At 39.2% G+C, this 26,674-nt stretch overlaps 2 protein-coding genes across 4 annotated transcripts in view; one reads left to right on the top strand and one right to left on the bottom strand.

Annotated features, from left to right (window-relative positions):
- HNRNPLL (heterogeneous nuclear ribonucleoprotein L like) lies at positions 1-21,228 on the bottom strand. The gene is made up of 13 exons (XM_054985239.1): positions 20,918-21,228; positions 15,819-15,937; positions 15,227-15,464; positions 13,458-13,543; positions 13,161-13,257; positions 13,002-13,074; positions 9,132-9,203; positions 8,155-8,372; positions 5,065-5,186; positions 4,489-4,690; positions 2,874-2,931; positions 2,683-2,781; positions 1-741 (listed from the first exon to the last, which is right to left on the bottom strand). The coding sequence occupies exons 1-13, from the start codon at positions 21,095-21,097 to the stop codon at positions 686-688; spliced, it is 1,620 nt and encodes a 539-aa protein (XP_054841214.1). The 5' UTR covers positions 21,098-21,228; the 3' UTR covers positions 1-685.
- Positions 21,229-21,399: 171 nt separating this feature from the next.
- Positions 21,400-26,674, top strand: part of GALM (galactose mutarotase) — a 38,971-nt gene continuing 33,696 nt past the window's right edge. The window contains exons 1-2 of one of the 3 annotated variants that reach the window (XM_054985268.1): positions 21,409-21,452; positions 25,669-25,779. Coding sequence is in view for 1 of the 3 variants with exons in the window: in XM_054985251.1 (XP_054841226.1) it covers positions 22,319-22,334 (16 nt within the window). In the remaining 2 variants the exon portion in view is untranslated. Of the gene's footprint in view, positions 21,453-22,279; positions 22,335-25,668; positions 25,780-26,674 lie in introns of those variants that run through there. The other 2 variants (XM_054985259.1, XM_054985251.1) reach the window with 2 other exon arrangements.

Genomic DNA, 26,674 nt, shown 5'->3' with positions numbered 1-26,674 from the left:
TTTATTCAGGATCGAGAGTTTATTATTTTTGTATGTAATTTTCAGGCTAGGATTAGGAATACATCATGCCAATGTGAGTGAAAAATGATTCTGAAAAGACGCTATTTAAAACCAAATAAAACAAAAAGGTATTTGCTTTTCTCCCATGAAGCCTCCTCAAAAATCAGATACATTTTAACATTACTAAAAATCAACATGAGCAAATCAAACAGGTTTCTTATAAATGTAGTTTTGCTTTTAGGATTACGCAATACAGTCTAATCAAGGGTAGTAACCAGGAACTCCACAGCTAATATTCCAATATAACAATCCAACTTTCCACTGAAGCTCATGTGGAAAATACCTGATGTAAATCTTTTAAGAAATGTGTTTATTTTACTGGTCTATGGGAACTGTATTTTAAGGTGTGGGACAATATACAATTTCTTTGCACATGCTACCCACAAGGCAGTTCAAACATCTGTAGATAACAGTTACACAAAATAACAAGCTCTTCATAATATACTAACATCTATTTTTGGAGACCAAAGGAAAAAATGGTGTCTCTAAACATCCATTCATTTAAAAAAAGGGAACAGTAGATTGAGACCAAAAAAAAAAGAGCAAGTAGTTCAGAGCCTGCAACCAACATACAGTTACAAGTTTGTAAAAGATGGAAGGTGCTCCTAGCATGCTGTCCTCTGCTCTACAAATGGGAGGAAGTAGAGAAGCAAAGCTTCAAAGTATATGGGTTAGAGCCATCTGTAAGATAAAAAAGGAAGCTAAATAGTTAGGATAAATGTAATGAGAGATAATTTTTTATACCAGCCTGCTAGTTTAAGAAGTTAATCTGCCTCTTAAAGTGTTTTATGCTGCCCACAGCCCACAGGTTTAAGTATAAACAGCAGTGTTTAAAAATCCAAAACTGAAGAACTGAATATTGGAACTTATTGTGAAGGGTCTTTCTTGTCAACAGATGGAAGGAATCCAGGCTGGGTTATTTCTTCCACTTGTTCTGCAGACAGGACTATACTAACTTCGAAACGTTTATTTGTAGAGACCCAGCATGGTATACAGGTTAAGAGTGTTGGGCTGGGCCAACCAGGTTCAAATTCTGCTCTGCCATTGAAGCTTTCTGGGTGACTTTAGGTAAGTCACAGATTCTCAGCCTAACATACCTCACAGGGTTGTTGTTTGGATAAAACAGAGGAGAATGATGTAATCTGCTTTGGGTCCCAACTGGACCCCTCTTTAGGCTCCTATGGCTCTCCGAGTTGGTGAGGAAAATTTCTTCCCTTCCAGTTTTGGGGAGGGTATACTGTTATTTGAGGAACACATCTGACAAAGACTGGACTTGCTGATTAAATTCCTATTAGTTAATTTTTTTGGCTTGCATACTTATGGCTGATAATTTTTTAAAAAGTCAATCATCCCCCCCAAAAAGCTAATTACTAACTGTAAGCCACCCTGAACAACTGGAAGGGCAGGATAGATTTTATTTTAAAATTAGCAAATATTATTAAACAAGGCACAACAATAGGAATAGAAACAAGGCACATTAAACAATAGGAATAGAAACAAGGCACATTTCTATTCCTATTTGGCTGGGGGTGGGTGGATGTTTGACAGAGGGGAACCACTTTCCAAATACTCACTGTATCCGGAATGTCATATTGCATTTCTCTCAGACTAGCTGCTTGAGAAAGTCTAGTATGCTCATACTAGTATGCTCATACTGTATCCGGAATGTCATATTGCATTTCTCTCAGACTAGCTGCTTGAGAAAGTCTAGTATGCTCATACTTATTTATTAGTTACAATATTTACATCCTGCCTTTCCTTTTGGGTTCAAGCTTGCTTACAAATATAAATATATATTTTAAAATTACTATAAAGCAATAAGCTCCCTCCCCACTGAAAAAAGCCTGTGACCTACAATCTAATTTGCCCTGGCAAACAAAATAGCCTTTTAGCACATCCTAAACATTTCCAGAGACAGTGCCCACCTCACTTTCTTGGGGAAAACTGTTCCATAGGGAAGAGGGATTATGATAGAAAAAGCATCAGCTCGGTCAATGTCAGGCAAACTACCTTAAGCTGGGGAACAGCCAGCAAGTGGGTGCCTCAAGACTGTAGTTAGATACATGGTAAGACATGGTACTTTTAGATTAACAGACCTGGTCATGTGACTGGCATGCTCAGTCCCATTCTCTAACTTGTATTCAAAAGAGTCACAGAATTCCAATTGTACCATGTCACAGGGATGGGAAATCATTCTTTCCCCAAACAATTCTTTTAGTACAAATAACAGGACTGAAATTAGTTATTTGCTTCTGCTTTGGAAGTTGGTGTACTTGCTGAGATCCAATTTCTAGTTCTTGTTCCCCTGCCTTAAAAATTTCAATGTTCTTTTGGCTCCAATGGACTCCAGATTGTGTAGTGATTTTCTAGACCGCAGGAGCATGCATAAGAGTATTGCACAAGGGCTAAAATGCACACTTTATTCAACCATGTGAAAAAGACTTGCTTAGACAGTGATGGAACAAAGAAGGAATAAACCATGTGCCCTCAACATAAAGTTGAGAATTGGACAATAAACTCAATTGCCTCGTAAATCTTACTAACCACCTCCCAACTTCTACTCAGTTGATGATATAGGAGACAAAATATGAAGTTAAGAAATATTTCAATAAAGTGACTTACTGGGGACTCTTATCTGGTAATGATTAAGTACAGTAAGAGCTTCTACTGCTTCTGTCTTGCATTCCCACTCCAACAGTCCAGAAAGTGTTTTGGCTGAAGCTGTCAAAACAAGAGTTTTTTTTTAAAAAAAACATTTTCTCCTCTCCAGAATCAGTAGAGTTTTTAAATTAAAAAATAAGATATTTACTTACGTTTTGGATCAAAAACTTTGTACTTGATAAAAGACAGAACTTCATGGTCATCACACAGCTGTCAGAAGAAAAAGTGAAAAGTAATCTAAGTAGCAAGAATCCAATCCTAGAGAATTTCACAGTACTACTAGCGTATCTGAGGTGCAAAAAAATAACACATTTGGTCCAAATAATCTCTAATTTTGTTGACTGTAATATGGAATACACAAAGGGAGTAAAAGAGAAGGTAGTTTGCTTTCCAGTGCTATGAGTGGTCAAGTTGATCCATGTGCCTTGAATTCTTCCTAAATTGCAGACCCATGTTTAAATAGCACTATTAAATTACTGAACAGTGAAAGAAACATTCAGTCTTAATTTATAATAGCATTAAACTATGGACTTTATTGGGCAAAGCACGTTAATTCCAGAGTATGAAAAGTTGTGCTTGGCTGGCAAGCACAGCACAAACCAAAGCTAAGACTGAGTCCACATCAACTGTTGTCATAGTTCTTATACTTCAGAAAGACTTCTAGTTACACTGGCTTTCTAATAATTACTACATTTAAATAATAAACTGGATGGCCCTTGTAGAGAAAACAAGACCTACAAAACCAGGTTACCTACGGAAAAGTCATCTACTTGGGGGAATCACCATGGGGGGGGAAAAAGATGCCATTGTAAGTTAACTGAAAGAAAAAGTCTCAAAAACCACCTTGATGGGGGTTAAATATGCTCCAGAAGAGATGGAATATTGAGAGAAGCTGAAAGCCAGATAAAGGTCAGGCGGATAAGAGAAGTTATCCTGTTCAAGCTCCAAAGAGCTCAGAGAATATTTGCAGAGAAGAATCTGAGGAAAGGTGTGATTTGGGGGACAGGATGTTTCTGAATGGTTCCTCACTGCCTACCCCTCAGTGAAGGGTTGTCAGTAATATTCACTTTCCTATACCATAAACCACTTGATCTTATGTAGACTTCATTGAAACAACTGCATCAGCAGTCACAATTGTTAGCTGTGTGGATTCAGTGTGATACGTATTTACATCTGAGCAGATGCAACTGAAGAAATCGTAACAGATTCAGTGTTTATTGAGCTTTATGAACTGAAGATACTTGTTGTTAATTTACAACAGAGCAGTATTTGGGCACACGACCTGCCAAGCTGACAGCAGGCACCCATAATATAGATCTATGTGAAGAAATGTCATTTTGATGCCTGGGCTTAAAATGTTCATTTTAAACTCTTAGCAAGGACACCGTGTATTGTTTATTCAAAAGTGAAAAATACAAGAAATTCTACTTAAACCAACAGTTTTAGCTTTCCAGAGTACAGTATTTAGTTTGTAAAGATAAAATATTATATGTAAAAAAAAAGAAAAACAAAGTTGACAAGAACCTAATTTAAGGAACTTTATAGAGATTGACATTTGACTTCTGGTGGGGCCGTGGCTCAGATGTAGAGAATCTGTTTGCAATGTAGAAGGTCCCAGCTTCAATCCCCGGTATCTCCAGTTTAATAGACCCAGTAGTAGATGATGTAAAAGACCTCTATGTGAGACCCCAGAGTACTGCCAGTGAGTAGACATTTGACTTCTATATTCTACTTTAAAATGGAAAATTCAACAGCTTCTACTCCTACCTTTACAAAGGTATCTTCAGTCATACACAGTGGAACATTATAATAATGCAAAACACAAGAAGGTGGTTGGATGATATTCTTGGATGCTTGGCCAGCACTGGTAAATCGATTGTTTTTGCTCATTGCAAAATCTTTGTAACTGCTTGTACCATCTTCCAGTTCAAATATCTGGCTTGGAACAACTGAATGCTGTTTGGACACACTGCAATTCAAGAATAAATATTTTTAAAAACAAACACCTCACTGTAGACAAAACATTTAAAGATTTTTTTATCCTTCTCAAAGCACAGTCTTAACAGAGCAGCAGAATATGAACTTCTGTAAATGTATAACCCACATTAAACTTGTCAATTATTCAATTTACTTGCTCAGTTATTGCAAGGATAAATGAAATGCAGAATTATTTTGCAAAAGATAGATATTATACCAACTGTATTCTTACAAAATACTTTATTCAGAAGCATTTTCAGCATCTTAAGTATATTAATTAGCACATAAGTGGACAGCGCAAAATAATTTTCACATTGTATTTGTTGCAGTACTAGTGTTACAGTGAAAAATGGAATGTACACTTACCAAACATTAAGCCTCTTTCCAAATAACTTGACACTATTGAGATGTGTGACTGCTCTTTCAACTGCATATTCATCACCCATTTCTACTAGAGCTGTGCCTGGAATAGTCTTCATGAATTTTACCTGCAGTATTGGGGGAGGGGGAGTCAATGCAGTTTAAAGAATAACCTAACGTTCAATACTGTATCTCCATTATGCCAACTGAGGGACTACTTGACATGTATTAAGTACCTTGCATTGGTCTATATGAAACATCTGGACACCGGTATAATAAATAATCTGATGTAAAGCTACTCCACTGGTTCAACACTGCTGATGCAATGAAGGCCACAAGTGAGTCCTACAAGATCAGAAGCAGCAACAGCCAGGTGTTCTTTGGTGACTGCAAACACACTAGTTCTGGCAGGGCTTGTATACATTTGTAAACTACTTAATTAGGTAAAGTTTTCCCTATAAGCTATTACTCTGCTGTCTGTCTTCCAGCTTTCAAAGGCACAGGAGCCAAGCTAGAACAAGGTTAACAATCTTATTCAGCTAACTTTCAGACCTCATTCTAACAGGGATAATAAACGTTAAATGGCTGAATAGTGTTAATGGAGACTAGACAACTGGAATGCTGAGCTTTGTTATATGGGGAAGGGGGAAAGGGTGGACAAATAGGTCTGCTTGAATAAGCAGCAGCTGACCCAAGCTTTCAGTCACGTGAATAGGAAAGCGGTATGACTAGAAGGGATGAAAGTGGCAGCAGCGAGTTAGTTAAATGACATTATTGGTCCACTTCATCCATTTAGCTCTGGCTTTCAGGGCTCTCCCCACCTCTCGGGTAGGCAACCACATCTAGAGCTTGAACCTGAGACATCATGCATACTAAAGCATGTGCTGTTCCACATGACTGCAATTCATCCACAGGCCCCTGTCAGAGGATAGATAAGGTCCTTCACAACAGCACTGCTCCTGTAGCAGGGTAACTCCTTTTCTGAAGGCAGCCATGGGCTTTTTGTAGCCTTCCTGAGAGCTGTGGAGCTGGCTAGGAATGTCTGCCCTTCCGCCTTGTCTCTGTAAATTCTCCAGTTGGTGCAGAATGCTGCAGCTTAGCTATTATCAGGAGCTAGGAGGAACATGAATATTATTCCCATTCTGCAGTCATTCCACTGGCTACCTATCAGTTATCAGGCTCAATTCAAAGTATTGCCTATTACATACAAAGCTCTTCACGGCCTTGGTTCTTCATATCTATGGAACTGCTTCTCTCCCTATGTTTCACCATGATAGCTTCATTAAACTGAACTTTTGCAACTGGCCTTTTGCAGGTGCCACCTTGCACATGGGCAAAATCAACAGCTTCCCATGCCTGTGCATTCTCTGTGGTGGCCCCTACCTTATGGAGCGACCTACCTGAAGTGGTAAAGAAAGCTCCCACTCTCCTGGCTTTCCACAAACTAGGTAAAACTGAATTATTCAAGAAGGCTTTTTACTAGGATAGGAGGACTGTACTGTAAGGAAGTGGTCTTGTTGCACAAATATAGATAAAAGCACATGGCAATGATCAATACTAAATAATACTAGGCCATGTACTTGTATTCTAGATGAACTTTCAAACTGTGCATGAACCGTCTGTGTGTTTTTTTCTAAGTGTTAGGTAGTTCTAACAGGTGTGCTTTAATCTTTTGACAGTTAATTAAAATAGTGGACTCTATCGAGATTAATGTTCCTCTGTCAGAGATTCAACCAATAGTGATCTCTTAACTCTTTCTGACATTTCTCAGAGATTTATAGTTTTGTTTTGCAAGTTTGAGTATAACGTCATTTTTTACTAATTGGAAGATTATACAATAGAAATTATGAATATTCAATGAAGCATCAGACCAATTATCGTTTGTTTGTGCTATCACGTGAAAAGATCTTAGATATTTGCATATGATGACTTATAAAAATGCAAATTCAGATAGAATGTCAGAGGTCTGATGGAAGAAATCTCTTGAGAGAATTTAGGTGAGAATTTATCTTTACCTATGCATTTCATAGAAACTTTGATCATATTAAACTTAGAATTTATTAGGAAATGTTAGCAAACTTATATCTTATTGCCTTTCTGTGTTCTATGTTATAGGATTTATATTAATAACCATTTATATTTTAATTACTTGCTTCATTAAAAAAACAGGGTGTATTTTCAATAAAGTGAAATAAACTCTAGACAGGTGTGCTTGATAAGGAGCTGCAAAGCAATATCGAACCCTATATAAAATAAATGTACTAATAAACAGGTGGTTCAAAGAACTTAGCTGTTTGACAGGTCTGAAAACTAATTGCTGAAAGCTTTCCAAGAGAAAGATACATCTTTCTTTTGGTTAAGTGGAAGCTTAGTTCAGACATGGGCAAAAGCTCGTTACAGTCTCAAAGAGATGCATCACTAAAGGGATAGAAAGGGACTACAGACTTTACTACTATTGCTGTATGATCATCCTGGGTAGCTCTTATGTTGTTTAATATGTCAGTCTTAGAATTGCTTATGCTCTGTTTCAGTATTTCTTCAACTCTGTATTGGATTCCTGCTGGTTTTAAATTCTTTGCAAATTTGCATGTATTACATTGTTGCATCTATTACATTGTTTATTGAAATGTCTTTGAAACTGATTGCACTGATTCAAATTGTGTAATCTGCCTTGAGCCTCAGTGAAGGACCTACATTGTAAATAACATAAATAAATAAAATATATAAAAATGGCACTTGGCTGAGGGCTGTGTGTTGTATAAAGTGATTCAAGCCCTCATCTGATTAGGGATGTCTTCTGAGTTGTCTGAATTGGCCTTTTCCATGTTTGGGTAATGGTGGGAAGGGGTTACCATTACTGGTGGGTGTTTTGTTTTTCTCTATTCTCTGTTTAATGCAATATTGGTTTTTCTTTTCAATTTTCCTTCTGGAAGTACATATGATGCCAACTACACTAAACTGAAGTTATACTGATGTAAGCAGCTGCTGGTGTAGCATTGCATTAGTAGAAAGCTTGCAGATTTTGTAAGATGATGTCTATTTCTCTTCAGCAGAAAATGTGTTCATTTCAGCAATATTACTTTGACATTTTTTTACCTTTTCAATGTTTCCATACAAGCAGAACAAGTTGAATACTCTTGAGCAGTTCATCTTTTGCTGGTGCAATCCACTAACCATGACAACAGAACCTGAGGGATTCCCTCCATGCATGTAAGATGAGGAGGCCTGGGGAAGTGGATAAGCAACAAGCTCTGGAGTGTCACGAGATGCCATTCTGTATCGGCTTGGTAGGGGTAACAGAGGACCATGTGAGCCTAAAGACAAAATGCCCACTAGTTAATGTGGTTGGAACAGTTTCATTGAACTAACATGTACATTTAAGATACATTTTTTTTAAAACCTGCAACATTTTCTCTTTGCAGTTAGGGCAGCATGTAAGCTGAAAGGTCACTTCTTTGCTGTAAAGTAACTGCAGAAGCAGCTGATGATTTAGTGCAGGAATGTTCTAGCAAAAGAGGAAACCTGGCTACCTTCCTCCCCTTAAAAAAGGAAAAGAAGGGAAGATCAGGCAATGGCACTTTGCTGACTTATTTCTGAAGAAAAAGTAAGAACAGAGCAGGAATTCCCAAATCTATTACTGCACAGCAAGCAGGACCAAAACTGGTAAAGGACCACTCCCATCAGAAACTATGACAACCCTAGTTTACATAACTCTGCCTATTGAACAAGTGGAAAGAGTTTATCCCAATGAAGAATGGAGTTACCACCACTGATGAGGAATGAAGTTTTAGCCACCATCACCAAACTAGGTAATTAAAAAAAAATGTATGTATCAAAAACTAGATTTCAGAAGCTTAAAGACTGTACAAAACAGGTAAGTCCTTCTAAAGCTCCATTACTGAGAAATCCCACAATAATTAATTAGGCTGCTTTTCAAATAGGCCATGCTGCAGTAACACCTAAAGAAGATGCACTTTCTAGAGAACAGGGCACCATCCTGATGTAATGACAAACTACTGAACAGTTCTTCAGATCAATACACAGGAAGCCATATAAATGTCTCATTAACTTACCGTAGCCATCATGCCTAAATGAGGAGGGATGCTCTCCTAAAATAGCTTGCCTCTGACGGCCTTTGCCTCTGTCTAAGGGGGAAAAAGTAGAATTAACAAAGACAGAAGAATCAATTAAAGATACTGGAGCTTCAATACTATTTTTATTAAGACCAGCCCTATTGGGTCAGAAAAGATCCATTTAATCCAGCATCCAATTTCTAATAATGGCAAGCCACAGCCTTATGGCAAGTTATTTTAAGGTATTAAATTTGATTTCTTTAAGATATTCACTTTCATTGACTCTCTCTAATACAATACAGTTGTAGGACAACAAAGTTTAACCAACATTAAAATATCGTATACAAAACATTTGACACTTTAAACCTACAATAACTGACAGTTCCTTAATATCACATAATACTACAGACAATACTGTAGAGCAGAAATTACCTATAAGTCTCTTAAAAACAAGTTGTGAATGCAGTACTTTCGAAGGACAGTACCTGAATCATACTATTAGCTTCAACAGCAAGACATTTTCAAAGTGGCCTTCATTCAAGAAGTTTCAGCAAAATCCAACAACAACCTGTATTACATGGTTTCATAATCAGTAAACAAAGAGCACCGTGTGTGTACATACATCATCAAGTCAACAGCTACTGGTTTGGGGGACTGCTGAAAGGGCTTTGCGTTACTATACTAATAATACTTATTACAGTCTATGTTAGAGTTACCATATAATGTCACTCTTAAAAGCACCTTTAACAATGGAAAGCTTTCAGAAAACTGCATTTTATACAAGAATGTAAAGTTAACCCAGGGTCAGCACTACTGGATGAAAGCAGCTGACCAACCTGAATCCATTACTTAAGAAAGCCCAATAAATGTTTACTACAAGTTTTCTTAGAAAGCAGCAGTCAAAATGTTAACCCATGCTGCTTGTTTTCATTAAGCAAATGAAAATGCTGATACTTTAGTTTATCGCCAAGCAATGAGAAATGAGAAAGAAACACCCAGCCACAATTAAGCATGCCTTCACCGCTACTTAACATGTTTATTTCAAAGGGAAAGTTAAGCATGTCTTTTCATATCTCTCAGTTACAATTAATGTAACTGAAAAACAAAAGCTATTTTTCAGTTTTACATTATTTTAGGCAAATTGGTCAAGTTTCTTCTCCCCAATAAAACCACTGGTATGAAATTAAATGACAGGTGCTCTTATTATTTAATTAGAGTTTGGGAGCAGATGGAAAGATTTTGGTACCCCCGTTCCTAAACATTCCTAGGAAGCGGATTTAACTGTCCATGAACTTTACTTCTGCTTTAAAAAGGTTTATTATAGGAAAACATTTTATACATGAAAGATTTAATAAATAATAGCCTATTAATGTAAAAGGCTGAAGAAATGTTATGTTATGCAAAAAAAAGTTAGAGATGTAAGCCAGCTCATTTCTCTTATACTTTTCAGTTGGATGCAGCTGCTAGACTGGTCTGGGAGCAAGGAAACTCCAGTTCAAAAAGCGGCTCTGAAGCAGACTTGGGAAACCATTCTCTCATCCTAGCCTATCCCAAAGTTTCTGTAAGACTACAGAGCCACTGTGAGCTCCTTGGGGAAAGGATGGGATGCAAATGTATCCAAAAGTGAATTAATATAGCCAGATCAAGGACAGCTGTTTCCGATTAAGCAATGAACTCAAATAAAGAAACTCAAATAGAAGTTTCTTTGACAAACCATTTTTGATAAAGTTAGAACCTTACATGTTATTTGAGAAAAAAGGAAAAACGGTTTGAAGAATGCATCTTAATTAGCCTATTACAGGGACACTTTTATGTGGGCCACTTTTGTTAGAATGCCTGGAAGTTCACTTTAAAGGCAAGCATTTTTAGTCCTCTAGATCCACTTACATCAGTGTTCCATCCCAACAGAAGAAATACCAACTCCTTGTCACTTAGTATGCTGCTCACAACATAAATGCTGCTTCATTAGAATTGCTATAGACAGGAACTTCCAAAGTTGAGAACTGAACAGCACTGTTCAGCAAAAACTGTGCACGCTCCTAATCATAGTTTCTTGGTCCAGGAAAACATAATATAAATGAAATAGCAGCTACAGCTTTTACCATTCTGCTCTCTTTCCTTCTGCAACTTGTTCTCAGGAACAAAGGATCAAAGTCAAATAAAAAAAGAAATCTTAGGGCTGGATCCAAAGAACACAAAGCTAATTCCACATATCCAAGAAAGCTGTGAACTTGTATTTCTCAGATCAAAACCCTCAATGCTGCATGGCAAATCCCTTTGGAAATTAAGGCAGTTTCAATAGCAGGTTGCAATGTGGCATGTGGTCTGTTTGGTCAGAGTCCACTAGGTATACCCAAACAATTTCTCATTTCCCATTTTTTTTTTAATTGGGACAATACAGTCCATAAATAAGTTGGGACTTATATATGGACTCTGTGTTATTGGGACAACACTGTCCATAAATAAAATGTCACCCAATTGCCTGATTACACATCTGCTTAATTTAGAAGCTTAATATTCTGAACAAGTGAGTCACTTTAAGTAACCTCCTCTATTTTTTCAATTTCAAATACATAGCAAGTTTGGAAACAAATTTGAGCTTTAACACAAGTGCTGAGGTTGGACAATCTGCTAACCAATACTGCAGCCCCTTGTTAACTTTTTACAAAAACTCAGTTCTGCATATCCAAGGGCTAAATTTTAATAAAACATTCCAGAAGCCAGTGCACTATAATCCAACCTTCCGGCAAGAATTAAAAGGCAAGCTGAAGCCTTCATTTTCACATTTAAGATTGAAAAGATACTCTACCTTGATAAGGTAAGTTCCCAACTCCATGTTATAAATGCCTAGATTTTCAAAAGGTACATTACAGCAAATTATACACAAGTCATTTAGTTACAGAGAATATTTACAGAAATCAAACTACAAAGTAATTTGTTTTACATTTTCATGCAATGGCTTTACTACTGAAAGTGATGTTCAGTGTTTACTGCAACTAGGGCTTGCAGTAAAGAAATATGAAGACAAATTATACCTTATGTCAAATGTTAATACTTGAGGGGATGTGTTTGACAGGGTGCTAGTGAATTCCAGTAATTTTTAAATAATTGCAATTCAGTTAACTATGAAACAACATTTACACTGGAAAACCTAGCCAGTTTTCTCTTACATACAGAAAAGAAAATTACAACAATATACAGGAGAGAAACAAGAATTTGAATCTTCCATTTAATGGAGTTTTATTCTACAACTGTAATTTTAAGGGACATAAGTTTGGAAACACATGCAAGCTGAATTAGAATGGGTACAGTCTACCATGGTATTCATACCATGCAAACCAGAAGAAGTGTGAGTGTCCTCCTTGATATGCTTGTGGTGATGGTGCATGCAGTATGCAGTCAAGGTGAGTTGCAAGTCTGAGGTTTTTCAGAGGGCCTTTTGATGATGCCGATGTGGTGCATGATGAAGTGTAGAGTCAGCCTGCTGGAGTCCTCTATCCTTCTTAATGCCTTGTCCAACATATGGGAAAAATCCTTTCCATGGAGAAGCAGTGTGCAAGTTTGTAGTTTGTAAGGAATAATCTGCATCAGTGTCCTCTCCTCCAAAGAGTGAGAGCTGCTTGGAGAAATGCAAGTCCTTGTACTGCAAACATGCTTGCATGTGTGGGCTCCTTCTTGAACTAAATGCCTCAATATGACCAGCAGGGGGCACTAATGTTGAGAGTTATTCTTCTCCAGGATTACAAAATATTTTTATAGCCCAGCGTCACTCATCATACTTGGCTTGAAATGACTAATGCATTAGACAAGCTAACAGCATGTATTATATACAGTTAAACACACACGTAGAACCATTACCAACACACTTACCTCGTCTGCCCAGGTATGGTTTAGTGTAATCCCAGCTGTCGTTGTCATTTCGAATGACATTCAGTCGAGGTGGCTGTTAAAATAAAGAGATAGTTTTAATAGTTGTTTCCACTCTCCCACCCAGAAGAGCAGAGGAACTGAAAATGCTATGAACATTACCCGTGCATATTCGATTTTTAGTGTACAACATCCTGCATATATGTCAGCTCCATTGAGTGCTGCTTTTGCCTTCTGGGCACATAAAACCGATTCAAACATAGGTTGCATTAAGGATTTTTCACTTAAACCAATCTTTGCTTTGAAAAAGAGATATTTTAGGGGAAGGAAATAGACTTCAAAGAATACACTGCTAGGCGCCATTGCTGTCACAGGTGCCAGATTGGAGATCACTGGCCCTACAACATAAATAATCAATAATTAAGACCACAGAAAAACAAAAACTTGTAGAAAGGATATTCAACCATGGCTTGTATTCCATTCCTCTTGAATATGACAATACGCTGTACTTTCCCAACAGGATTGCACACTGTGTACAAGACATCCTATAAAAGAAGAAAAAAATACTCTTTGGAGCTTTCCATGATAATCTTCAAAAAAGATTAAGCGAATGGTCATCAAAAGTATTATTTGACAGCTAGCTGGATTATCTGAATGAGAGCCCTTCATGGCCTAGGTTCCACATATCTGAAGGATCATCTCTCCTTATATGTCTCCAAATGCCAATTACAGTCCTGCAGCTTTCCATGGTCATAGATCCAGAGGAGTTAGCCATGTTAGTCTGTAGTAGCAAAATAATAAAGAGTTCAGTAGCACCTTTAAGACTAACCAACTTTACTGTAGCATAAGCTTTTGAGAACCACAGTTCTGCCTGCATCTGACGAAGAGAAATGTGGTTCTCGAAAGCTTATGCTACAGTAAAGTTGGTTAGGTGCTACTGGACTCTTTACTATAGTCCTGCAGCTGTCACCTTCTGGTTGTCCATCAGCTTAAAAGATGTCCACTTGACATTTACCTGAGCCTGTTCCTTTTAATGGTAGTTTCCACCTTGTAGAACAGGCACCATGAGGAAGGCGCTGTCCTTAAAAGTCTGAAGGGGAGTTGTAAGGCTATTTTATTTGTTTGTGTTCTAATGGGGTTTGAACTGCAGGTATACTCTTGCAGGGTAGGCTTAATGACATTTTATTGGTTTATGCATGATTTTAATTTAGAATTTTAAACTTTCTTAAGCAACAATGGAAAAATGGGGTATTTTAATAAATAAGTTTTCAAGCCAGCAAGCTCAAATTTAGTCCTCTTTCTCAACTGTCTAGTTTTGCCAAAGTTCTTAGGTGAAGTTCTTAGGGTAAATAAGGTTTACCCAAACTTTGTTAACCTACTATACAGATTCTCTATAAAAGATGTATAATAGATGTTAACCTACTATACAGATTTTATTAAACATCTACTATGCATCTGTTCAGAACTAAGAATGGACTTTATAGCACATTTCCCTGTATGTCTACTGAGCAAGTTCCACTATGTTCAAGGGGCTTATTCCCAAGCAAGTGTGATAACAAAACTCAAAATGGTTTAACTTAGTGCAAGCAGAAAAATACATCAGTTTAGAGGATGTTTAGTATTTTTCCAATTGATTTGAAGAGGTTTGGTCAAATAGAAACAAACTTTGAGGTCAAACTCTAAATATTTGAGAGACTGAAAACTTCTAGATAATGTAACACACATTCATCAGTGAGGACTAAATCGTAAGAGATTAACATACAATGCAAACAATAAAGTACTGACAACCACAATGTAGAACAGAGAAATATAAACCATTGACAATTTCAGTGAAAAACATATTTCCCCACATCTTCCATTTTTTCTATAGTCTCTAAAGTAATAAATTAAATGAACTGTTAAGTAGGAACAGTTGATAACAAATCTGAAATAAACTTAGTTTCCTGTAATAAAACGATGAACAGGAAACAATCTCATTATGAGCTCTTTCCTTGCCAGTTATTCTTTGGTTGAGTGGCTTGCTGAAACTACATAATTGGCAAAAACTTTCACAGAATTTACAATTACAGCAGTATGTTACCAGAGGACTGCTGCTGCTGCACAACTTACTACTGAAGTACCTTTCCAACTATTTTTTGCATTGACCAAATTACTCTGCACCAAAGGGAGAACATGAACATGTGAGAAGATGCTTACATGAGAAAGATATAGTTAAAAATAAGCCATACCACAGTAATTGGATATAAAGGATTCTGAACTGATAAGAGCAGAACTTTGTTTCCACCAGAGGGGTCATCTGTGTTTCCTGGACGAGTGATTCTTTTGCTTGTAGAATAATTGAAAAAGGCTTGTTGTCCAGCTATAAATACTGGTTCCTCTGCTGCAAATGTCACACACTTCTTAGCACTTTCAATTTTCTCAAATTCCACTAAAGCCTGGCGCTTAAATGGCATCATCATCACATAACTACAAAACAAAAAACTAAGTTAACATAATTTGCCTCAAATTGTAGAGTAAAAACAAAGGTTTAACAGAATGATTTGACTACAGATTTTAACTGCACACTCACAAAAAGCTATTTTGATTCTTAAAGTCAATCCTGGGTCAGTAATTATAACTACAATTTATTTCAGCATTTTAAGTATTAATGATCCATTAAAATGATGATGACAGAATAAAGGCTTTTTCTCATGTTTCTATTTAAATTATTCAGCAAATGCGCTGATGAGATATGGATTAACAATATCAGCACAGACATCAAAAGCATAGAATTTTTCATTAAAAGTTTGCTCTGAATCTCCCAAGATAGACTAAACATACCATATAGTTCCAAATTTTTCAAGAGATTCCACAAGGTCTGCTTCCACAACTGATTCACAGAGTCCTCGGACATGGACAACATGAGAAACTGAAACTTTATGATGACTTCCACCTGCATCCTAGCAAGAGCAAGTATTAGACTTTTAACTTTTTCAGATCTTAACATTTCAAATTAAATGGTACAGGCAATCAAAGTAACAAATCTCTCAGTCTTTTCCCTACTATAACCAACACCTTATATTTTGAAGTCTAAATATATTTCTAGTTTGGGCTACGAGTATTGTATAGATAGTTATCTTGCAAGCCTATTACTGTGTGTGCCTCTCCCGATAAGAAAATAGCCCTTAATTTTACTCATGGTGTGCTAATCAAAAGCCAACAGCAACGGCATAATATTTCTTCTCCATAACAGGCAAAAAGGGCAGAAAAGATTTGATGCCAGGGTAGACAAGTTGCAGGCCTTTACCTTTTAAACCCATCCAAAGAGATGTGTAACAGGAGAAGGCATGGCTCCCAAAAATGTCACCAAACTAAAACTAAGAAAATGTTAATAAAATGATTTTAGGCAGCCTTGCTGGTGTGCATTGTTATTTAGAAGGACTGCATAAGCACTCTTTATCAGAGTCCTAGGCCTCTAAAAAAAAAACTTTAAAATTTTAAAGGGTCATAAAGTGATACAGGAATAAAAGGATGGCTAGATTTATGTTACCTATCAAAAGCATGTTATAAATGAAATTCAACAAGCATCCTTGAGACTTGTGCAGCAGACCTTTGTGCAGTATTCACTAGGGTATTAAAATGGGCAGGGAGGGGGAGGATGGTTATATTCTTCCAGCACCAAATAGGAATGCTCTTCAGCTAGTGTATTTGTTGAGGGAGACATTTAAACCCATGTGCGCGCGCACACACACATTTAGCTACTAGGTTTTTATTGCTTGACAGAACAATAATCAGTAAGGATCAATTATTTATCATCAACTCTGCTAATGTATAATTAGGCATGCCTAGAGCTCTATGAATGCATTTTGACTGCAAATGTAGCTCCTACTACACTGTGCAAGAGACAACCAGAATGTTCTTTCTCCCTGTGTGTAACAGATAATGGAAAACCAGCCACCAATAACTTTCAATACATAGACCTAGAAAGAGAAATGTAAATAGTATATAAGACGACCGATCAGTGCAGAGTAGAGATGAGCATGGAAAGAAAAAAACCCAAACTGTTCGGTTCGTGGTTCATTAATTTCCATGGAACACGGAACACAAACATAACGAACTCACCCAATTTCCGAACCAGTTTGAGGTTCAGGGGGGGGGGAACTAGGATGGGGGCGGGGGGGAGAGAAAGGAAAAAAACTCCCTTTTCCCAAACACCTCCCCAGTCCCCAGTCAGTAAGAAAAACAAGAAAGCAAGAGAAAAGAGGCTTTTCAGCCCCTTTTCCAGCAGCCAGGCCAAAGATCCAAGTTCCCCTATTTATGGAAAAGGCCAAGAGATTGAACAACACAGGAGCACTCTGGTTGGCAGAAAAGCCTGCCTAACATGGTTTTGAAAGGGAGAGATTGGTGTAACCATGGCTGCTGAAGGCCCATCTCCTTAGTTGCCTTGGAGTTTCTAACCCCCCACCCCGTTTCCTGGCTGGATAGGCCAGAGTGGGAGCTCTCTTGTTGGCAGAGACAGCTGTCAATCAAGCCTGGAGGCCTCTGATTGGGGGCAAGCTAAAGATTGCCACCATTGCCTGGGTGAGGGAGTATTTGGCGCCAAAAGTGTCTGAACCGGCAATGGAACGGTAAGAAAAGTTTGTTTGGTTCGGAAAAATGCAGTCCCATGAAATGCGTGGTTCTTTGACTATGAACCGGCCATTCTGTACGGAATTTTGTTCTGTAGTTCATTTTGTGCCCATCTCTAGAGCAGAGATACAGTGGTAGCAGCAAAAAACCATTTTTACTGCTGTGAGCAAGGCATCATCGACAAGCAAATAACTGGGTTGTAGATACATATCTCCGACATAAAACCAGCTTATTTAACTTAAATACATTTGTGATATTTTGGTATGTGGCTTCTCTATCTCAAAGCATTCTCTGTTTCCAAATTCCCCTATAGTCAGGTTCTGTAATCCAAGCAACCAGAGAACTCCTATGAGCTATTTGTGCTTCATGTGGTCTAATGTCAGCCCTAGAATTGCTTATGTTCTGTTTCAGCATTTCTTCAACTCTGTATTGGATTCTTACTATTGCTGTGTCTTTGTAAAATTCTGTTTATTTACCCTATGGCATTGTTTATGGAAACGTCCTTGAAATTGACTGTACTAATCCCACACTGTGTAATCCACCTCACTGTCAAAGGCAGACTATAAATGACAAATAATAATAACATTGCACAGAGCATGATAGGCATACTTTCCAATGAAATACTGCTTCATAATGGCTGTGTGGCTAAGGATCTACAGTACAACTTGTTTTAACTTTTGAAATCCAAGATTGGCTTCCATAATAGAGTATCACTAATCTACATATCTGAAAAAAGCTGTTATTTAAACTATAACCTTAAATGCAATATGCAAAACTAACTGAAATCCTAAACAGAGTTACTCCAGTCTAAATCCATTGAAGTGAGTCTGTTGAGATTTCACTATAAATCTGATTTTATAAACTGAACCAATGATGAAATCATGTAATATCCATCATAACTATACCTAACAGAACGAGGAGTGCAAGGCCTTAAGGGAAATCTGGAAGAGATGAAGAATTACACTAAGAATGTATACAAACTAGCAATTATAGTTAAATAGTAGCAGAGCTTCAGCAAACAGTTTAATTTGTAGTTTGAATTTAACAAATGGATAGTTTATAGATTTTATTTGACCTTTTCTTGCACTCAAGAGTATTTTACATCACTATAAAAGACACCATTCAGACCAAGCAGCAAAGTAAACACCAGTATTTAGAAAAACCACACGCACAACAGTTTAGAAGCATCTGCCAAAGTATTACATCACTTTCTTCACAAATTAAAAGCTTGCTTAAAAGGAAGGTCTTACACAATCTTTACGAAAGATAAATAGTGAAACTCATTGCCAATCTCTGATTCTTTGAGGTAGGTACCTCTATTGAGAGGCACTCTCTCTCTTTTACATATGTGCATTAACATAATAAAACCATATTCAACTACTGAATAAGATTCATTTGACCATGGTTCTAGACACTGGTTCAGGACACAGACACCAGCTCCAGGTTATTTTCCGTAAGAGATATAAAGTTGGGCACCATCTGATGACAATCCATACCATACCTACAGACAATCTTACTCAGTGGCTCTTCACAGCCTTGGTCCAGCATACCTACGGGACTGCCTCCCTCCCTATGTCCCTCCACAGCAGCTTCACTCATCTGAACAGGGTCACTTGCAGGTGCCAGCCTGTACATGGGCGAAATCAACAGTAGCCCGTACACGGGCTTTCTCTGTGATGGCCCCTACCCTATGTAATGGCCTGCCTGAGGAGGTCAGGAGAACCCCCACGCTCCTGGCTTTCCACAAACAGTGCAAAACTGAATTATTCAAAAAGGACTTTTTCTCAGCTAAGAGGATGGTATTGTAGGAAAGGGGTCCCAGATGTTTCACTAATGAGTTAGGAACCATAGATTTCACCATTATGTTGCCTTACATATTATCTGTTGCTTTAAATGTGTACTCCTATATACTACCTGTGGTTCATGTTGTTTAATGTAAGTCCTAGAATTGATTATGTTCTATTTCAGCAATTCTTCAACCCCATATTGGATCTTTGCTAATACTATGTCTTTGTAAATTTGTATTCATTTACCCTATCACATTGTTTATGGAGATGTTCTTGACACTGTATTCATTTACCCTATGACATTGCTTATGGCAATGTTCTTGACACTGTATGGAAATGCCTAACCTTGTCCTTGCCACTGATTGTACTAATCTCACACTATGTAATCCACCTTGAGTCTGAGTGAGAAAGGTGGAATATAAATGACATAAATAAATAAAATATAGATTTATTATATTAACCTTGTTTCTTGAAAGACTCAGAATTAGCACCAGAGGATCCAAGACAATGAATCTTACTATTCATGATGCACAGAGACTATGTCTGCACAAAGAAGGATCTTCAAAACCATCTATCAGTTTACAGAACCATGGGCTAAGAGTGATCCAGGGCATCATCTAATTGAATTGCCTGTCTTTAACGAATGACATCTTGTACTGAATGACTTCCCTACAATTATCTTCAAGAAAAGGTTAGAAGGAAATAGTTCCCAACATCATCAACTTGTTTAATGGGTGTGTGTGTGTGCTCATGTACCATCCTGCTCTCCAGTTACTACAAAGTTTAGTCAATATATGGCTGTGACGCACATATAGAGATCACAAAAAATCCCATCCACACAAACACTGCAGGCCTCCTATGGAAGGATAGCAGACAACAGAACTGTCTCATTTACACCCAGGTTTTTTTTTTTAAAAAAATCCCCTTCCACTTTTCCAAGAGAAAAAAACGATCCTGGCAATCAGCTATTTTCATGGAAAGAATAAATGGTGTCAGCAGACTGTCCCACACCCTATGCACAAAAGCCCTTTCTTCTCTTGTGGAAGAGCGTAAATGGCATGGAGGCGAGTGGACTACAATACTCTCATCCGCATTTCAATTTCCTTTATACATTACTGCTGAGATTTATGTGGGAGAAAGAAAAAAGGTCTTTCTAAAATGGAATTAGAAAGGCACACGCTTGCCGCCGCCGCCACCCCAGTAATCCTGCAGAAGACAGCAGCTGAAAAGCAACCATCGGCTTTCACACTTCAAAAAATTAGTGAGATCCCCTACTACACTCTGCGCTAGCTCCCGTAGGAAGATACGACAGAGTACTGAAACAAAAGCCACCAAAGTCTCTGCTCCCCTTCTGGTAAGAAAGGACCCGAAGTATCCAGAGCCCCGGTCCTACACACGACCAACTCGTGAGCAAGCCGCCTTGAACACAGCACGACTTGCTCTCGAGTAAGCGTGCCTAGGCTCCGGCTGCACACGCATTCCGCGAGGAGCGGGGCTCCAGAAGCCAGCGCCTGCTCGCCTTACCCCGCCTGAGAATCCCCCACTGCGAATGACGGCCTTCTCCCTGTGGTTCTCGCCCTCCTCGGCTCCATATTCGATCTCGCCCTCCTCAGCCGCGGCATTGGGCTTCAACCGCTTGGCCTGGCTCTCGTAAACGCCATCCTCCTCTTCCTCGTACTGCTCTCCGGACGAAGGTGAGGACATGGCGGCGACTCTGGAGAAGGAAGACGGGGTGTACAGCGCTCCCCACTCGCCACACCGCGACGCAAGCGAAGAGGCCAACAAAGCGGTACCGCCAGCGATGCTCTGAGGCAATTCACCTCAAAAGAGAACACACCGATACACGCACAGAAGTAACGTGAGGGACAGGCCAGCAGAGGCCCTGGCCTGCGATTGGACAGATTTGTAGGCTCGGCCACCTTGATTGGCTAGAAGGAAAGTCGCTTGCATGTTCTGAGCATAGGGTTGGAAGAGAGGAATGTCTGTCATAGTCAGAGACACGCCCCGTTTAAGCTCCCTCCCTTGCCGGTTGTTGTCTGGAACTGGACTTCTTCGCTTGGTAAGGACGAAGTCGGAGGTGTACGCGTGCTCTATGTTGCCACGGTCAACAGCTTTAGCTCGTGCTTCTTCCTCAAGGAGATTGTGGGGGGAGGTAGAGGCGGATTCCCGCCAAATTGGAGTGTGGCAGGTAGTAAAGTTCCCCACCGCCATTACACACCCACACGCTGAAACTGGGCTGTTGGAGCTGTGGGAGAAATTAAAGATTACTCTTCCAGGGGGAGTTCAGAACCATCTTCACGACTTTCAAGCAGTATTACAGTGCGGAGTTCAGAGTTCTCGCCGTAGCTGGTTTTCTTGCGTGGATGGTTTTGAGAGGTAGTGAAAAGTCGGAGCTCATCGACCCGATGACTTTGGAACGCTTGGGGCAAAAGGCAGGCTTTGGATCGAGCACCGCTCTATGGCAGTGCGCAATTCCCTCCCCCTCATTTCAGGGAATGTATGAGTTGAGTTGAGGTGGGCCAATGCTTATTTCGGTGTGCAGAGTTGTTTAACTTTCAATGTTTGTAGTTAGACGGGAAGATAAGGAATCAGAAACTGCAAATAGAGAACTGGGAAACAACTTCAGTCTCCCAGCTCCTTAGGCAGATTTGAAGGTGGCGTGAGGACAGCAAATTGTCAAACTATTTCACTTTATTGTTATAGTTTTAACAGAACACGGCTGGTATTTGCCAATTCAGTTGCCAAATCACCTGGGCTAGATGGGGAAGTAGTGGGCTGTTGTGTGACCTCCTTGCTTCTTGAAGTGGTTGCCAGCAATTTGTCGTCTTTACACATTTTTACACACCTTTTTGCTTCTTGGTCATCAGTTGGAGGGTGGGAGCAGTAGGCACTCCAGAAAGAAAGGTGATTCATCTGGCCTCTGGCATGCAGTTTGGATGTGGTAAGGACTGTTTAAATCCCTGTTCAGTTGTGGAAGCCACAATCTTTGAAGCTGATTTACCCCACAGGGGTAAAAACTAGTTTGTTTCATACCTCCAACCATTTCTCTAGTGGCACTTCTATCTTTGGAACTCATTACTGCCAGGTATTTGTACATCCAGTCCCTCACACTTTGAAAGACATCTTTCACCTGCCTTTCCCAGTTATCTGAGATCATTTGGTACATCAGCTGACTTCCTCCCCCTCCCCTTCTTTTTTCTTATGTGTTTGATTACTTAGAATGTAAGTAAGCCTGCTGGTAAAAATCTGTTTTTCATATTGTACAGAGCCTTGTTTTCTTTTAGGTGCTTAAACAATAATAAATTATTGTTGCGAGGCTCACATCTTGATCCTAAACATGTTTGAGTAACTGACTTCAATATGATTTACTTATATATAAATATGTTTAGCATTAAGCTCCCCAAGTTGCTGGTATCTTAAGAATTGCCTGGCTGTTCCGTATAGTCCAGCACACTGTTTCCAACAATGGCTAGTTAGCCAGTTGCATCTGCAGAAACTCATAAACAAATTTGGAGGCAAGAGTCATTCCCTGTGGGCCCAGCTTCTAATCAGAAGTATATGGTCACTGAACACTGAAGTTTTGATTTATCTATAGCTAAGATAGAAAAAATGTGTATTTTCCTGTGTGTAGTTCTTTGGTGGGAAGCAGCAGCAGCAGCTGAGTAAGAAAAGTTGAGCTGACTGAGGGCAGTGGCTATGTTTTTCCACCTAGTATTAACAAAGATATACTATAAGGGTTTGCATTTATGTAAATGGAAAGGTACACAAAAAGTCCAGCACAGCCACCTTTGATTTCAGAAGAGGAAACATCTAAAAATGCGAACGGATTAGTCAAAAGGAAGCTGACAGGAGAGTAAAGAGGATCAATTTTTTTCAGGATTTGGGAGTTATTTAAATCCATAATAATTGAAGCTCAGACTGTATCTCTTGGATTAGGAAAGGTATAATAAAAAATAAGAGGATGCTAACATACTTAATTATCAAAGTCAAGGAAGCCCAAAAATGCAGGTGTGTTCTAAAAGGAGGGGTGTCTTATGGGGGAGTCATATCCAAATGAAATATACAAGAAAGGGTACAGGTTTATTACCATAAATTGATGAGAATTTGCTAAAAACATAAAGACAAATTAATTTCAATTGTTCAGAAGTAGGAAACTGGCTAAGGGGATACAGGACAACAAAGAAGTGAAAAGATCACAGAAACCTACTGAACTTTTTTGTGTTAGTTTTTACTGTGGAGAAATGTTGGAAAGTTACAGCATCCCTAGTGTAAGAGTAGAAAGTAACAAATGTAACACTATTTTTAATTTATCATTTATTTGAAATATTTTTACTCCACCCTTCCTAAAGGCTCAGGGTAACCAACATTAAAAACAAACATTAAAAATAAATCAAAATTTTAACCCACAATATTAAGGATTGGATCCAGATTAATATTTCCATATGGGGTAACCCAGGAGGTTGGAACAACAGGGAAAAAAGAAAATAATTAAAAATATGACTTAAAAACACTGGTATAAAGTTTAATTAGAAATATATAAATTAGATTTAAAACATTATAGGGTTCTATATATACGTACTAAAACCTTGTATATAAATAAAATAAAATCACTAATATACAGGTATAATAGTACAACTCATTGACATATATACAGAACCAATAAAGAGCGCCAGTTTGGTGTAGTGGTTAAGAGCAGCAGGACTCTAATCTGGAGAACCAGGTTTGATTCCTCACTCTTCCACTTGAAGCCAGTTGGATGACCTTGAGTCAGTCACAGCTCTCTCAGAGCTCTCGCAGCCCCACCCTCCTCACAGAGTGATTGTTGTAAGGATAATAACAACACACTTTGTAAACCACTCTGAGTGTGGAATTAAGTTGTCCTGAAGGATGGTATATAAATCAAATGATATAAAACCAGATGTGTTTTGGCCCAAAGGCCTTACTCGGTAATATAAAAATATCACATATAGCACTCCATCAATAAAATACATAAGTTAAATATACATGACCTAGTACACAATGAATGCTGAGATGAAATTGAAAATAATATGGAGTGAATTCCTTAGAATTCTGCCCTAGAACAGAATGAAATAAAGTCAGTGCAGTGTATCATATTAGGAATTGTAATTCCTTTGCCCATAAATCATATAAAGACAGGTCAAGAATACAAAATTCAAGATGGAGTGTTGGATATTGACCAAAGATGAAACAAATGTTACAATAAAGGTTCGATATAAGTGATATATATTAGGGCAAAAATCCTGAAGTTACATATACACTGATTGGTTCTGAACTGGCGGTGACTGACCAGAAAAAAGATCTTGGGGTCATAATAGATAGCTCAATGAAAATGTTTATTCTGTATGCAATGGCTTTGAAAAAGGTATACTATATACTAGGTACTATAAGGGGAAGGACTGAAGACAAAATGGCTAGTATAAATCATATTTGGAACACTGCATACAGTTCTGGTCACTCTATCAAAAAAAATTGTAGAGCTAGAAACGGATACCTTCTGTACATGGAAAGGCTAAGGATTATGGAGTCTTCAGGTTTAAAGGAAAAATGGAGAAGATATGTGATAAAAGTCTATAAAATGATGTATTGCATGGAGAATGTATTTAAGAGACATTTTTTACCTCTTCCATAATTTTAGAACTTGTGGGAAGTTGTATGTGTGTTATGTGCCGTCAAGTCACCTCTAACCTATGGCGACCCTATGAATGAAAGACCTCCAAAACGTCCTATCATTAATTGATTTGCTCGGATCCTGCAAACTGGAGGACGTGGCTTCTTTTATTGAGTCAAGCCATCTTGTTTTAGCTCGTTCTCTTTTCCTACTGCTGTCCACTTTTCCTAGAATTATTGACTTTTCCAGAGAATCTTGTCTTCTCATGATGTGACCAAAGTATGATAGCCTTAGTTTTGTAGGAAGTTGATGGGTGCAAAATTATTATTTATTATTTATTATTATATTTATATCCCACCCTCCCCACAAGCGGGCTCAGGGCGGGTTACAACGGAAGATAAAATATACAAGATAAAATCACAATAAATTAACACAGCTTTCTAATAAAACACCTGCTCACCGTATAAAAACCATATAACATCTGATGGAGGTGGAGGTGTGGCTTAACCATGCGTGGTTGCTCATATACGGGGGGGTAGATGGTAAATACTCCCTACAGACATAGAGGAGACCGGGAGAGAGGCTCATTTGGTGGAAACCCTGATGGCCTCAACCATACGCCTGGTGGAACATCTCTGTCTTACAGGCCTGCCTGAAGGAGACAAGATCTTGGTGGCCCGAGTGTCCTCAGACAGAGAGTCCACCAGGTCGGGGCCAGGACCGAAAAGGATTCAGGAAAAGGAAATTTAGGAAAGATGTAAGACAATGCTTCCTACAATGCATAATTAACTTGTGAAATTCACTTCCACAGAATGTAATAATGGTTGTTAACTTTAGGCCAGTGCAGATGATGCATCTGCATGTTGATTATTATTTATTAATTTATTTATTTGATTTATACTCCACCCTCCCCACGAATGGACTCCGGGCAGCTCACACAGGGCTGGATCAAGGGGGGCAGGGGGGGAGTCTGTACCTGGCACCGCCAGGGAGGGGGCGCCAGGAGCAGCTGCCATGAGCACGCAGGCAGCAGTGCGGGCAGCCTCGCAGCCCCTCGGGAGCGCGTGGGCAGCCTTGCAGCTTCCGGGAGCACGCGGGCAGCCTCGCAGCTGCCGGGAGCGCGCGGGCAGCAGCGTGGGCAGCCTCGCAGCCCCCCGCACTACCTTTCGCTTGCCCCACAGGACAGGGGGCGGCTGGCTTGCTTTTGCAGGGCAGGCAAAAGGCAGTGTGGCCGCCCTCACCATTCATCTGCCGCGCAGGACAGGGAGTGGCTGGCCGCCCCCTGTCCTGTGGGGCAGGCGAATGGCGCAGGTGGCCTCGCAGCCCCCTGCACTGCCTTTTGCCTGCCCTGCAGGACAGGGGATGCATGGCAAGCCGGCCGCCCCCTGTCCTGCGGGGTAGGTGCAAGACAATGCGGGGGGCTGCGAGGCCGCCCGCACCATTAGCCTGCAGGGAGGTGAATGGCACGGGTGGCTTCCCAGCCCTGCAAGCTGCCTCTGCCGCTCCGCCCTACGTTATGACATCACCTAAATGACATTATCATGCAGCGCCGGGAGCATGTGTGCGCTGTACACGTGCGGAGCTCAAACTAGGGTTGCCCTGGGCACTGGCAACCCTAGATCCGGCCCTGGGCTCACAACATCCATAGAATA

The sequence above is a fragment of the Eublepharis macularius genome, chromosome 1, assembly GCF_028583425.1.
Source record: "Eublepharis macularius isolate TG4126 chromosome 1, MPM_Emac_v1.0, whole genome shotgun sequence".
NCBI lineage: Eukaryota > Metazoa > Chordata > Lepidosauria > Squamata > Eublepharidae > Eublepharis > Eublepharis macularius.
Note: the sequence above shows the minus strand (reverse complement) of the source record. Positions and strands in the feature narration are given on the sequence as shown.